The following is a 14,177-nucleotide window of genomic DNA, read 5'->3' as shown; positions in this document are numbered from 1 at the left end:
TAATAATATATGAGTATATTCAACTGTCCTTTAGTAAAATAAAGTTCACTGTCCATTCATTCTCTTACATCTATATAATTAGAACATGAATCAATGAATACAACTCGAGGTGGTATTTAATAGATGTAGTGCATTCTAAATGATTGCGGCTTTGAATAATCGTGCTATAACATTAGATGTATATAATAAGTTTAAATAAGAATAATAATCAAATTATCAAAAGAACAATAGAATGACAATATTATAAAATATCATAAAAAATTATAATGCATACCTTAAAAGATCAATTTTGATGAAAAATAAAAAATATATTTTTATTCTATGAAGTAGTAAAAAAAATAATAAATTAAAAATTAAATAAAATATTTTGATTCTTAAATCTAGATTCATGAATCACAAAAAAAACACTATATAATTATATATACATTTGAGTTGCATTAAATTGATTATAGTAATTAATTATTAATTTTAATATCAATTTCATACTAATAAAATATACACTAAGCTATTAATGTTAATATCATATTTATGGCTAATTATGTTTGACTAAAAATTATATTATAATAATTAATAATTAAGATAATTAACCATTAATATAACTAGAATGATTGAAAATATTAATTGTTTATATCCTAACTAAAAATAAATGGAACCAATCAGTATTTTTCAGATATTCATACGTAGGCCTACACTCCAAGACAATATGGGCCTATCTTTATTTATTTAGATAAGTAATTATCTTTACAATTTTTTTTATTTATTTAAAAAAATCTTAATAATCTTTCTATTTAAAAAGTAGTTATTAACTTTACTTTTACATTTATAAATATCTTGACAGGTATTTTTTGAATTTTAAAATTATTAAAAATTTATCTAAAATTTTTACTGACTTAAAGCATCCTAAAATCCTTACTAACTTAAGTATCTAAGTTCCTTTTAAGTACCGTCCGTCATCTCCATCTTTAGTTACAAGAAATTCAGACAACTTCATCTCACCGAAGAAGACGTCAGAGACAATTTCAAAAAGAGTCCAAACTCTTCAGGTAATTCATGGAACATTAATCATTGACAATTAATATAATTGTGTATTAAAGATAGAGAAATTCGAATTCGCGACTTTTTAAATGAGTACGAGGAGAATATGCTTTTTTTTTTTACTCGAGAATATCCCATTTGAGATATAAACGTCATGTCCTCGTTGGTCTCGGCACATTATATATATATATATTTATTTATTTTCGGTCAGCGCTCTCTCGGGCAACAAAGACTGAACGCGCACCAGAAACCCGACCCACCCAAAGACCTGGATCCAACTCAGCTACCCGGCTACCCCCACACCAGATCCCTAACTTGTCTACCCCTCTTCATAGCGCTTCGCCAGCTTTCCAGACCTAGGTATAAGTCGCCACCGCGTCGCCAACAGCGGTTGCTGTGATACTCAGACCGACGGCGCCGATTCTCAAGCCTTCCCAACTGCTGAGCAAGGTGGGCAACCTCTCCTATAAAGATCCATGTGGTTCTAATCCTGCTTCAAAGTCTGAGGGCGACGGTCGAACTTTAAGGCGTAGCCCCTGTTGCGATTCCGGAGAAGAATAGAATCTTGATGTCCCTTGTTGCTGCCCATGCTGCTTGATCCGATGACGACTCTCGTTCCTTCCTCCCCGGCGAATCAACGCCGGCAAGGCCATCACCGTCACACCCCTTCATTATTTTTTTAGTTCAAGAGAAAAAAAAAGATAATAATAAGAGAGAATTGGACCAAAGACCTTTTGGGCTGCATGTATGGATTAGGATTTAGAATGGGTTTAATTTGGGCCTGAGATGGGCCTAGACTAACTGAGGACATACTAAAATAAAAGAAACCTAGTACACAAAAAAAAAACCTACGGCACACGGATGGAGGCAACACTTGCAGTTAGGCACTTAGGCTTTAAACACTGCGATGAGCCGATGATGTTTAATTGCCTAATTGGGAATTTTTTGTTTTCTTTTCTTTTCTTTTCTTGTGTGCACTAAATATCATCATAACACAACATCGCAGAGGCGCTATCTCCTCTCCAGAACGCTCGTCTCTCACTTTCTTCGCTCTCTCTCTCTCTCTCTCTCTCTCTCTCTCTCTCGTATGGCCAAACTCTGAGCTCGCTTACCACGAAATTAATACACAATAAAGAAGAAGGTATGCTTCTTTATCCTTCCCTAATGAATTAATGCTATCATAGAGCTTTTAATTCCGCCACTGTTTGAGTTAAATAGAACCGTAAAGGTAGGAAACTTTGAATCCTTTACTTGTTTATTCCTTTTGAGCGTTTTTGTTTGCTGAAGTAGAGGATCTTATCATATGTTATGGTTTGATTTTTTGATTTGTTAATTGAAAGTTGAAACACTTGCCTGATTTGCTTTCTATACGCATGTGCTGATATAATTGCAAGAATGTAATTGGATCTTATGGAAAATCAAATCTACATAGCTTTTGGTGCACTTTGTCATGTCAATTCCTGTTCCTCACTCCAATCCTTCTTTTGTCTTGATTGTTTGCTTCTAGGGCGCTTATTTTGATTTTGATTTTGAATATTTCTGCGTATAAGTTTGCTTCCTGTTCATTCAGCATGTATATACACTCCATAATGGAAATGCCTGATTACCTAGAGTTTGATTTTGGTTTGTTGATTCGAAATTTGGTATTTGGCCTTGCATTGAATAGCAATGTTTCGTTTCTGATTAAACTATCATTTTAGAGATAACAAGCATCTAAATATAACAACTGTCTAACTGAAGGTATTCTCAATTATTTAGGAATACGAATCATGAATTGTATTACCTTGGCGGGAACCATAATAGACGTGAATTTATCATTAAAGATAAATTTCACATGTTAAACAATGATGTGAGCGCTAAAAACTAAAACAACGATGAGTTAAACTGTGCCTAGCTAAGAAATTTTCCTGAACAACATTTACCCGAGTATTTTCTTATTTTTTGTATTACCTTATTAGTATGACAATATCTTGACTTCAATGTGAGCCACAGTCTTTTGAGAAGATGATTACCTTTCAATGTGAGCCAAAACATTTTACAATAACATTAGTAATAGAGTAATTATTAAACACAAAACTTAACTGAATATTAGTCACTTTGGTGCCATTATTTATGCTGAAGCTCAACTGTTGAAAATTTTTAGCTTCACAGAAATCCGTTTGATGTGTGGATTTCATACCCACGTTTAATTGCAGTTTCATCATCTCAACTTCTAGATAATGAACATTTGGTCTGATAACAATGCATTATCTAACTGAAGGTAACTGTGCTGCAGGATAGTAGGAGTTGGGGGAAGACAATAATCTCAATGTACTTGAGGAGAATACAGTGTAGGGACCGGAGATGGGCTTTCGTATTGCAGCCATCAAAATACTCTTTTAGTCCAAGATTCTCAGATCATGCAAACTTGCAATCTTTTTCCTCCAAGACCACTGTGAGAGCATATGCTTCTCATGGTAGTTTCTTGAGAAGACATCTTTTAGGTTCAGATTCATATAGCTCTGCTTCATATAGAAATAATTGTATTGGTCTGGACAAAAGGACTAGTTTATGTATAAGTACTCAGTTACGTGCATATAGTTCTGAAAGTGATGGAAGAAATGCAAGTGAGGATAAACATGTGCACGTTAAAGATGGAGCTAACATTGATAAAGGGAAAAATCAGAAAGAGAAGTTTGACAAAGATGTCAAGTATTGCAATGAGCATGCACGACTTGGCGAGCAGGATCAAGCGGAATGGCTTCATAATGAGAAACTTGGAATAGAAAGTAAGAAGAAAGAATCACCATTTTTGACAAGAAGGGATAAGTTCAGAAATGAGTTTCTAAGAAGAATTGTTCCTTGGGAGAAAATAAACATTTCATGGGACTCATTTCCTTATCATGTCAAGTAATTATGTTTACTTCTCTTTGGTCTTTTTCCTTATTATTAATTTTTGTTATCTTTAAGTTAATTGTGGATTTAAGTTGCACTTTTCCATCCATAGTGAGCACACCAAGAATCTACTGGTGGAATGTACTGCTTCACATTTGAGACATAATTCATTCGCTTCATCTTTTGGTGTTCGTCTCACATCTTCAAGTGGGAGGATATTGCTTCAGAGTGTTCCTGGTGTGCCATTTTTATTCCATTTTGAATGTGATTTTTGTAATATTTATGCAAGGGAAGCCTTTTCTAGTTCTTGTCTTTAGAGTCGTGAATATTTATGTTGTTATTTTCAGGCACTGAACTCTATCGTGAGAGGCTAGTTAAAGCTCTTGCACATGATTTACAAGTTCCATTATTAGTTCTTGATAGTAGCATCCTTGCTCCTTATGTAAGCTCTTCAATAAGCTAGAACTGATAACTTCTAGAAATTTCTTAGTGTCAGTGTTTGAAAGCAAACAAGTTATCTACTTTGAATTATTTTGCAGGACATTGATGATGAATTATCATCAGACTATGAGTCTGAAGATGATAATGCAGACTCCGGGGCAGAGGGCTCTTTGGAGTCAGAGAATGAGGATGATAATGATGCTGGCAATGAAGAAGAGTGGACTAGCAGTAATGAAGTGAAGTCGGATGCAAGTGAAAATGAAAATGATAATGATGATGCAATTGCATCGGCTGAGGCTGCTCTTAAGAAGGTTAAAGCAGCTGTTCAGAAACTTGTTCCTTACAACATTGAAGAATTTGAAAAGGTGTATATAAAGTGAAGTGTTTATAATTAAGGGGCGGTATCCTTTGCCTAGAGCAAAATCTAACAAAATGAATGTTTAAAATGCGATATTGATGCTAGAGTTAATATGTATCTATTTTCAAGTTACTTAAAACACACTGTTGGTTCAATTTTACTCAATCCGCATGAATAGACTTTTTACTTATTGTTGTTCTTTATGAAAAGAGCAAAGGATGTTTTAATTTTTGTAACAAATTATAGGAAATCCATGGGGCATTAAAATGAATTGATGGTGATATTTGTGCTGGCAATTTATTTTATTGTCAATTCCGTGAGGATAATATGGTCTAAATGAAAGTAAATGTTTCGATAATATTTCAGAATTATTGGCTTATTTAGTTACAACAGACTGTTTAATTTCTCACCTCCTGTCCCCAAATCTGCTGGCAGATATCATCTGGAGAATCTGAGAGTTCTGAGTCATCTAGGTCTAATGAAGCCAATTCTTCTGATAAATCTGGGTGCCAGATAAGAAAAGGTATCATACACATAAGCTGGAACTTATATCATACCTATGAACTTGCCAAATGTGATTTTCAACCATGTCTATTCAAGATATTCAGCAACTGAAACTTTTAACATACATATGAACTTGCTGAATGTGACCTCCCGCTTCCCCTCTGTCACCCTCTAGGATCTGGTGCAATATAGGAAGCCGGTAGAGAAGTTCGATGATCTTACTGACTTGATATGATATTATCCCCCTAAATTCTATTTCAGTTTGTTGCATTTAATTAATGGATGAATATACGTAGTTGTTGCAATGTTAATGATTGACCTTCACGGCTGTCCACTTTCACATGTATGTATTAGCATTCATGTAATTTCTAAATTACTGGTTTGTTACGTTTCAGGTGACCGAGTGAAGTACATTGGACCATCTACTCGAGCTACAATTGATGATAGGTAATGAAATAATTCCTTATTCCCCTTCTAATCTGGAAGATGCTTACTTCTTGAACTGTTGTTTCCCCCAATATTGTATTTATGTGTTGAATGTTCTCTATTTATTGAAGAAAGCATGACCTATATATATCTTTTGATTTGCCTCAGTTGCACTTGAATGTGCCTATTTGTAGTAAGGTGGGGCTAGGCAAATATGGTTTATTTCATCAGCCAATTGGATACAATTTTTTCAGTGAATGTATTGCAGAAATAGTAACAATGGTTGTGGTGATATCATCACAAGGTGTGTGTCATAGTGCTTCCTATGCTTATGGCTATTGTCATGCAACATGTGAGGTTACAATAATGGTGATTGTCAAAGAGCTAGTGTGATACTGTTGAAGGAGACAGAGGATAAACTTATCTATATTGAATTGGAAATTTAAGGTCTTATATTTTATTAGATGAAAATCCTTGCGTATTAAGTGTAAGATGCAAATCCCTGACAAGTTTTTCCTATAGTTAAGAGGACCAAAGTGAAGTTTGGCAGATGATAACCTAGGAAAATTATCAATCACTTCTATTTCTCCTTATCATCTAATATGTGGTTTGTTTTCTTTGCATTTGATGTCTTTATCGTTGTCCATGTATGTGGTTGAATTGTATTGCTAATATTTGATGAATTAATACTGCTTTCTTATCCAAACAGTGTTTCTTTATTTTTTCCCCCTGTAATTTCTAGGATTATCCACTTAAAGGTGTTTGATATGGTGCTTTGGATATTGTGTAAAAGTCAAGTACTTTAAACTACAAACATTTGGAGTTTGCATGATATTACTCGGTGAATAGTTTTTTTTATATCATTAACTTTAGTACTTAATTATGAAGGCTTTTGTCTCCCATTATTTTTCCCCCTAAAACAAATTGGAACCTTCATTCTGAACCTTGAGGAAGATGTAATATAACTTGGGGGAAAGGTACAAGGAGAAATAATGAACAGGTTTTCCAATATTTTGAGTATTGGACTTGAGGTTTGGTTCTAGGAGAGCAGCCTCTAGTTCCTTGTAAAACCATTATATACACATCCCGGGTGGACTTTTAGCACTTGCTTGACATTGGCATATATAATTTTATCACAGGATCAGATTGGGGAAGATACTGACATCTGATGGGTCAACTAGTGCTTATACTGTTATACATGGCAGGTGGGTCGGTAAGTCATCCTAATGTGTCAAAACCAAACTGCTAAACACCTCACACCTTTTTGGCATTTTCTTTTGAAACTGTTCATTAAATAGAGTCCATTGTTCTGCCAACTTCTCAGCTAATCAAAATTATACACACGCCTATGTAATTTGTTACAAAAATGGGCTTGTATTTAATTTGGGGCTTGACCTTACCCGTGCCTCAACCCAGGAAAGCACACTGCCTAAGCTAAATCTTGTGGCGTTATGGAGAAAGGGCCTGTGGTTGTTAGTTGTTACTGTTGTGTGGGTACGTAATGCACTTGGTCAGGGTTAGGTAGTTAGACAAGGGTTTCAGATTGAATAATTTGCCTGCTTCTGTGTGCACTTATGTTTCATGACCTTTTAACTGTAAGGGGTTTCTTAGTTTGACATTTATATTTCTTCTTTTCCATATTTTTGTTCCGTTATTCGATTCTTGATTGTCTGATCCTTTTACATTTGTATTCTTTTATTCATAAATTTTGGTATTGTATGTTTCTTGGCTGGAACGCCGAAATTTCTTGTATTCATGTATTTTGTATTGTCCTTTAGGCAATCGTTGATTTTTGTATCTGATACAAATATGAGGATTTCTACTATTCTTAGTGTTATCTTGTGACATGCTTAATGTTTATGACTTTATTTTTGTATGTTGGCTTGTAATTTGTTATTTTGATAGATGTTTGTATCTTGCAAATGAGAACTATTTGTTGCAGAATACTCATATAGATTTCAGGTCATGCAGTTTGCACCTTTAATCAATTAGGATACTTTGCAGGCCTTTAACCACTGGTCAGAGAGGAGAGGTATATGAAGTAAGCGGAGATCAAGTTGCTGTCATAATGGATATTAATGAAGATCGTGGCAATGAGGGTGGGGCAGAGAATCTTAGTAGTGACCATCATACAAAACCACCGATTCGTTGGCTACATGGTATATTCTATATTTTTCTTATTCAGAATTATCCTATATATTTTGTGTTCACTATTCAATTGTCTGTAGGAGATATTGGTAACATTCTTATTTATTTATATTTTTTCAAAGAATTAAATTAGTCAGAATTACTGTCACTCAATATATAAAATATGGACATATGGAATTAATCTCCCTTACAAGGAATTGACGTTTGACATTTTTTCCCAAATGGCCTATTTTCTACTCTTGGGAATAGTTCTTTTTAGCCTTGCAGAAGACTAGCGTATGTGTTTTTATGAAGGCATCACTCTGTTCCCTTTTAGTTTTAAGATGAGTTTAGCTTATAATTCTTTCGATTACAAACAAACTGATTTTTTTTTTTTTAATTTGCAAATAGTTAAGGACATTGAGAATGATCTTGATGCTCAAGCACTAGATTGCTATATAGCACTGGAGGCTTTATGTGAGGTATGTTGTTCTGGTATTCTTCAATATTTTGAACTTCCGTAATAAGGTAGCCACTATTTTTATTGATGGTTAAGCTTGACTGCTGTTTTTTCAGGTTTTGCATTCGAAACAACCGCTCATTGTCTACTTTCCAGATGGTTCACAGTGGTTGCATAAATCAGTTCCTAAGTCAAACCGTAATGAGTTTTTTCACAAGGTTGAAGAGCTGTTTGATCGGTTATCTGGCCCCGTTGTGTTGATCTGTGGGCAAAACAAAGTTCAATCAGGATCAAAGGAGAAAGAACAATTTGTAAGCTTTAATTGTTTAATCATGAATATTTTTTATGACTAATGCATTTATTTTCATTTTGCAAATGGTAACATTTTAATTGTTTACTTTCTTCTTATTGATATGCATTTTTGACAGACAATGATACTTCCAAACTTTGGACGAGTTGCTAAGCTGGTAATGCTTGCTATCTACAAATTTATACATTCTTTAAAATATCATATGGTCATTTTGGTTAGATACATGAGAGCTTTTTTTGTGTGGCTATTTATATCCTACTATTTTAGAAGCTATCATATTTTATTTATATTTTTATGGCCAAATCTATGGTACCCAAGTGGCCAAGTTGCACTTGTAATCACTTAGCTCTTTTATATGGTCTGATTATTGCATCTACCTGCAGCCTCTTTCTCTGAAGCGTTTGACTGAGGGATTCAGAGGTGCAAAGAGATCAGAAGATGATGAAATTCACAAGCTTTTTTCTAATGTTTTGTGCGTACACCCACCTAAGGTAATTGTTTTCTCTTTACTGGCTTATGATCTTCCTTAAAGACTTTAAGTTCCTATGATTCAATGCAAAAGTAAATTTATATATCAATATTGATGAGCATTTCTGTTGTGGGCTCTTTTTTTACCCAAGCATTAGAGTGATATATTTTTCTCAACACATTACATGGGCAGTCTTGTAATTTTCCTCGAAATTCAAGATGAAAAGATGTTATATTTGGTTGGCTCTTGATTGACTCTATGCCAAGTAAACTGTTTTTAGCAAGGATTACAGAAGTATCTATTATTTTCTTTTTATTTTCATTATGCTTACATTTGCAAATTTGTGTATCTGCAGGATGAAAATGTGCTGGTAACATTTAAGAAACAACTTGAAGAAGACAGGAAAATTGTCGTTTCAAGAAGTAATTTGAATGAATTAAGGAAGGTAAACCTTTGATCTATGAATTTTGTTGCTACCTTGATGATTCATGATACACTTAAATCATGCCATGTATGTTACTCGAGATTTTTCACCGTCCCCAATCGGGCATTTATAGTTGGACTTTTATCTTGTAGGTTCTCGAAGAACATCAGCTGTCATGTGTGGATCTATTGCATGTAAACACTGATGGTGTTATTTTGACAAAGCAAAGTAAGAAGCTGCAGTTAGTGAATAGTGAAGTCATTTCCTTTTATTCCCTTGTATACACATGCATGCGCTCTATTCCTAATCGTTCATTTGCATTTATTCTCCATTCTCTTTTAGATTGATATGACTTTAGCCTTGCTGAATATAATGCTTGCTTTTTGTTTTTGAAATGGAGAAGATGTTGATTAATAACTTACGTAATGGTTTTCTTGTCATATATTATCTTTGTTCTCAGAAGCTGAAAAAGTTATTGGGTGGTCGAAAAACCATTACTTATCATCATGTCTGCTCCCTTCTGTGAAAGGAGAACGGTTGTGCATCCCTCGTGAAAGGTTTAACTACAAATCCTATCATTTTATATGTTTTAGTGTTTATTTTGAAGCTAATTTGTATTTTTTTCCCCTTTATGTGAAGTCTTGAGATTGCAATCTCAAGGTTGAAGGGCCAGGAAAATATATCACAGAAGCCTTCCCAAAACCTTAAGGTGTGGTTTATTTTACTCATAGTACATATAAGAAAGAATTTTAAATTCAAAAGTTTTAAGTTTTTTATTTTTTATCTATCTTGCAAATTACAGAACCTTGCGAAGGATGAGTTTGAGAGCAATTTCATTTCAGCTGTGGTACCCCCTGGTGAAATTGGGGTGAAGTTTGATGATATAGGTGCTCTTGAAAACGTGAAGAAGGCACTTAATGAACTTGTTATTCTTCCGATGAGAAGACCAGAACTCTTCTCTCGTGGTAACTTGTTGCGGGTAAATGATTGTCGGTTTTCGTATTGTGACTTTGTCCTTAAAATTTTATTGTTTTTAATTGGAGGAAACCTTCTCAGCCTTGCAAAGGAATATTACTTTTTGGTCCTCCTGGAACTGGAAAAACACTTCTGGCCAAAGCACTTGCAACTGAAGCTGGTGCAAATTTTATTAGCATAACTGGTTCAACTCTTACTTCAAAGGTGATTTTGATGCTAGTCTTCTTAATTTGATAAACCTTTTACAACTAAAACTTCAATAATTTTTTTTCTATTTCTTCTCGGTTTTCTAAGATCTCACATTTTTTCTTGATACAGTGGTTTGGAGATGCAGAAAAACTAACAAAAGCTCTTTTCTCCTTTGCTAGCAAGCTTTCTCCTGTCATTATATTTGTTGATGAAGTGAGTCTTCGTCATTAATAAAATCTTGTTCTTGCGTGTTATGCCAGTATTAAAAAATGGTCATAGAAATCATCAAGGATTTAGCTATAAATATCTTAATACTATGCAATTTGATTTTTAGGTTGACAGTTTGCTTGGTGCTCGTGGTGGTGCTTTTGAGCATGAAGCCACTAGGAGGATGAGGAATGAGTTCATGGCAGCTTGGGATGGATTGAGATCAAAAGAAAATCAAAGAATCCTCATTCTTGGTGCAACAAACCGGCCATTTGACCTTGACGATGCTGTCATTCGTCGCTTACCAAGAAGGTAATCACTAAGGCCTTAAGAAAGTTATAAGCATGGGTTGAATTATGATTGTCTTGAATTTTATTGGCTGAATGATGGGCTGAAATAAAAATTGGGAGGCTGGGGCTGAGGTGTCCTTTTTTGTTTTTCTTAAAGGGAAATCTTATATATTCACATAACACTTTCTTCAATTTCTTGTCCATGTAGAACTTTATTTTAAAAATACGAAGGTGGTTTGTGATAAGGTCCTGAAAATAAAACAATTTGGCTAATTAAGCTGTGTTTGCATTGCATTTGCTTAGGATATATGTTGATTTACCTGATGCCGAAAATCGAATGAAGATTTTGAGAATATTTCTTGCACAAGAGAATTTGGATCCTAATTTTGAGTATGACAAACTTGCTAACTTGACTGAAGGATACTCTGGCAGTGATTTGAAGGTAAATTTTGTTAAGTTCTGTTGATTTTCTTTAATGAGAAATTAAAATGAAACATTTCATGGGTAAACTTGACATGTCATGTATATATGATGCTTCTTCCTTATGTTTGGCAGAACCTTTGTGTTGCTGCGGCATACAGACCTGTTCAAGAGCTCATAGAGGAAGAAAACATTGCACAGGTATTATCAAGTGTTTTTCAGAACACATTTGATTTTCAGAATAGGTTCTAACAGATAGTTCACACGGTGTTATGTGTTGCATTGTACAGGGAGGGACTAATAGTACAACTACAGTATTAAGGCCTCTTAATTTGGATGATTTTATTCAGTCAAAATCCAAGGTATTTGATAATTCAGTTGTTAATTATTTATTTTTAGCACAGCAATTTAATCCATGTAGCCTACCATCTAGTGGAATAAGACTTTGATGCTGTTATTGTTTACATGCGATGTTAAATGTGTGTATAGGTGGGTCCATCGGTGGCATACGATGCAACAAGTATGAATGAGCTGAGGAAGTGGAATGAAATGTATGGTGAAGGTGGTAGTAGGACCAAAGCATCATTCGGATTTTGAAAAGAGCATGGTTTCTATGACTAATTCATGAGGCTCATGTTCCATAGCAACCTGAGAATATACCAAAGGTGGCAAAAAAGGAGTACTGAATGCAGCATACATTGTACGTTATAACTTATTCAACGGCCTCTGCATTCCAAATAATTCAGTACCCTCATTTCGTATAATTTTTGATACAAGAAGAGTTTTCCACCTGCACAAATTACTGATACAATATGATTCCGTCTATTGAAATTTAGGTAGTTTCTAATCTGGTCTTAGGAGATATTCAAATCATATGTATGATAGGGGAGATTTTCCCAATTAATTTTTTGTTATTTTCATTGGCCGTGTTTAATAATTCAGTGTCATTTTAAGTGTTGTAATGGAAATAATTATGATTTCTAACTGGGGGTATTATTTCAACCAAGAATTTAGTTGCAGAGGCTTGTTACAAAGCAAATACAATGTGTTTTCTTCTGCCAAAATATTACACGGATATGATAAGTATCAAATCTAAATACTATGCATTGTCTAAGATGAATGCATATTAATTATAATCGTTCAAATGTTGATTTTAATGCCAATAATTTAGAAAAATCGAAACCAATGGATTAAGTGAATAGTTTCTAAACAGATTTGATATTGATTCTTAAGTCTTAACTATACATGTTAAGCTATTTAATTTAGAATTCTAATATTCACTTAAATATTTTTAACTACTATGAAAATTTAAAATTGATAGAAAATATTAAGAAATCATTAAAGTGATTTTACAATTTAAGTCAACTATTTTAAGACTAAATATTTATCAACTATACTAATTTTTTGATTAATTCATTTATATAATGAGGAGTGCTATACATACAAGTCATTTTTGTTTACAAGTCTTGCAAGTTGGGCCTAACACGCGCGTTACAGAAGAAGAAGAAGTTGGGCCTAACATGTTCGTTACAGAAGAAGAAGCGTGAATCTAAATGACTTGTATGATTTGTATGGAAAAGCGTTTTCTCTTTGCCTTCGATCTCCTTTTTTTTCGATTTTCATGATTTCTGAAATCAAGCTTTGAAATTATTTTGAAGATGATGGAACTTCAGAAATATACCCGAACGATTACAAAAATACACCCAAATGATTATAGAAATACATCCAAATGATTACAGAAATACACCCAAACAGTTACAGAAATAAACCAAAGGATTACAGAAATACACCCAATATAGGAAGAGACAGTATATTTCTTCTTGAAATCAATACACCCAAAGAATTATAGAAATACACCCAAAGGATTACAAAAATACACCCAAAGAATTTAAGAAATACACCCAAAATTCGTTGAAGTACACCTTATGCATAATTCAAAACTCTTTCTCTTTTTTCTCCTCATCTTCTGCTGCTGCTTCTTCTTCTTAAAAACGATTTCAGAGCTTGATATCAAAAAACAATGGAAATCGAGAATAACGAAGAAAGAAAACAAAGAGAAAAACACGTAAATGAAGAAGAAGAACAGGAAGAGGAAGAAGAACGTGTAGCAAGAAGAAGAAGAAGAAGGAAAAAGAGAAGGCAAGCAACGTACCTTGAATAATGTTTCTTCGTTTTTTCTGGTGATTTTGATGAAGGAGAAAGAGAAAACGAAAAGAGGAGAAGAAATTTCAATAAAAAAAGAGGGAGGAAGAGAAGAAAAAGAGACACAGAGAAAGAGGAAGAGAAAGAGGAAGCACGGAGAAAGAAGAAGAAGAAAAAGAGGCAGAAAAAAAATGTGAAACTGCGTGTTTATAAATGACTTGTATAGAAAATCACTTGTATGTGGAGAATTACTCTTATATCATATACATTCTTAAAGTTCAAAATATTTTAGCAAGTTAAATAAAATAATAGAGAAAGAACATCATTGGAAAATTAAGAATTATTATGTTAATCAAACACTTTAACTAAAATATAGGGTTAATTACCAATTCAGTATTCGAAAGATTTAGCCACTAACAAAAAGGCTTCTGAAAGATGTTATCAACAAAACAACTCCTGAATTATTTGAAAATACGACAAAAAAATCAATAAATATATTTTATAAGCAAAAAATTTTTAATATTTA

General features: G+C 33.6%; 1 protein-coding gene across 2 annotated transcripts; it reads left to right on the top strand.

The window, feature by feature from the left end:
- Window positions 1-1,279: 1,279 nt before the first annotated feature.
- On the top strand, window positions 1,280-12,327 carry LOC107477186 (uncharacterized). 2 transcript variants are annotated; one of them, XM_016097162.3, is made up of 25 exons: window positions 1,280-2,176; window positions 3,311-3,924; window positions 4,022-4,146; window positions 4,257-4,351; window positions 4,449-4,715; window positions 5,144-5,231; window positions 5,608-5,659; window positions 6,778-6,843; window positions 7,643-7,797; window positions 8,177-8,247; window positions 8,342-8,536; window positions 8,654-8,692; window positions 8,919-9,026; window positions 9,360-9,449; window positions 9,581-9,656; window positions 9,889-9,985; window positions 10,068-10,137; window positions 10,231-10,407; window positions 10,485-10,607; window positions 10,722-10,805; window positions 10,927-11,111; window positions 11,393-11,531; window positions 11,645-11,710; window positions 11,800-11,871; window positions 11,999-12,327. In XM_016097162.3, the coding sequence occupies exons 2-25, from the start codon at window positions 3,344-3,346 to the stop codon at window positions 12,104-12,106; spliced, it is 3,129 nt and encodes a 1,042-aa protein (XP_015952648.1). In that variant the 5' UTR covers window positions 1,280-2,176; window positions 3,311-3,343; the 3' UTR covers window positions 12,107-12,327. The 2 variants fall into 2 exon arrangements, with proteins under 2 accessions (XP_015952648.1, XP_015952650.1); XM_016097164.3 differs by lacking the exon at window positions 6,778-6,843 and having other exon boundaries at window positions 1,282-2,176.
- The last annotated feature ends 1,850 nt before the right edge of the window (window positions 12,328-14,177 follow it).

The sequence above is a fragment of the Arachis duranensis genome, chromosome 3 (genome assembly GCF_000817695.3).
Source record: "Arachis duranensis cultivar V14167 chromosome 3, aradu.V14167.gnm2.J7QH, whole genome shotgun sequence".
Classification (NCBI taxonomy): Eukaryota; Viridiplantae; Streptophyta; class Magnoliopsida; order Fabales; family Fabaceae; genus Arachis; species Arachis duranensis.
This window is presented reverse-complemented; position numbering and strand designations above follow the sequence as displayed.

Coding starts and splice junctions, on each gene's coding strand:
- LOC107477186 (XM_016097162.3), top strand. CDS start 3,344: ATGTACTTGAGGAGAATACAGTGTAGGGACCGGAGATGGGCTTTCGTA. Junction 8,693..8,918: donor TTGGACGAGTTGCTAAGCTG/GTAATGCTTGCT, acceptor ATCTACCTGCAG/CCTCTTTCTCTGAAGCGTTT. Junction 11,711..11,799: donor AGGAAGAAAACATTGCACAG/GTATTATCAAGT, acceptor TGCATTGTACAG/GGAGGGACTAATAGTACAAC.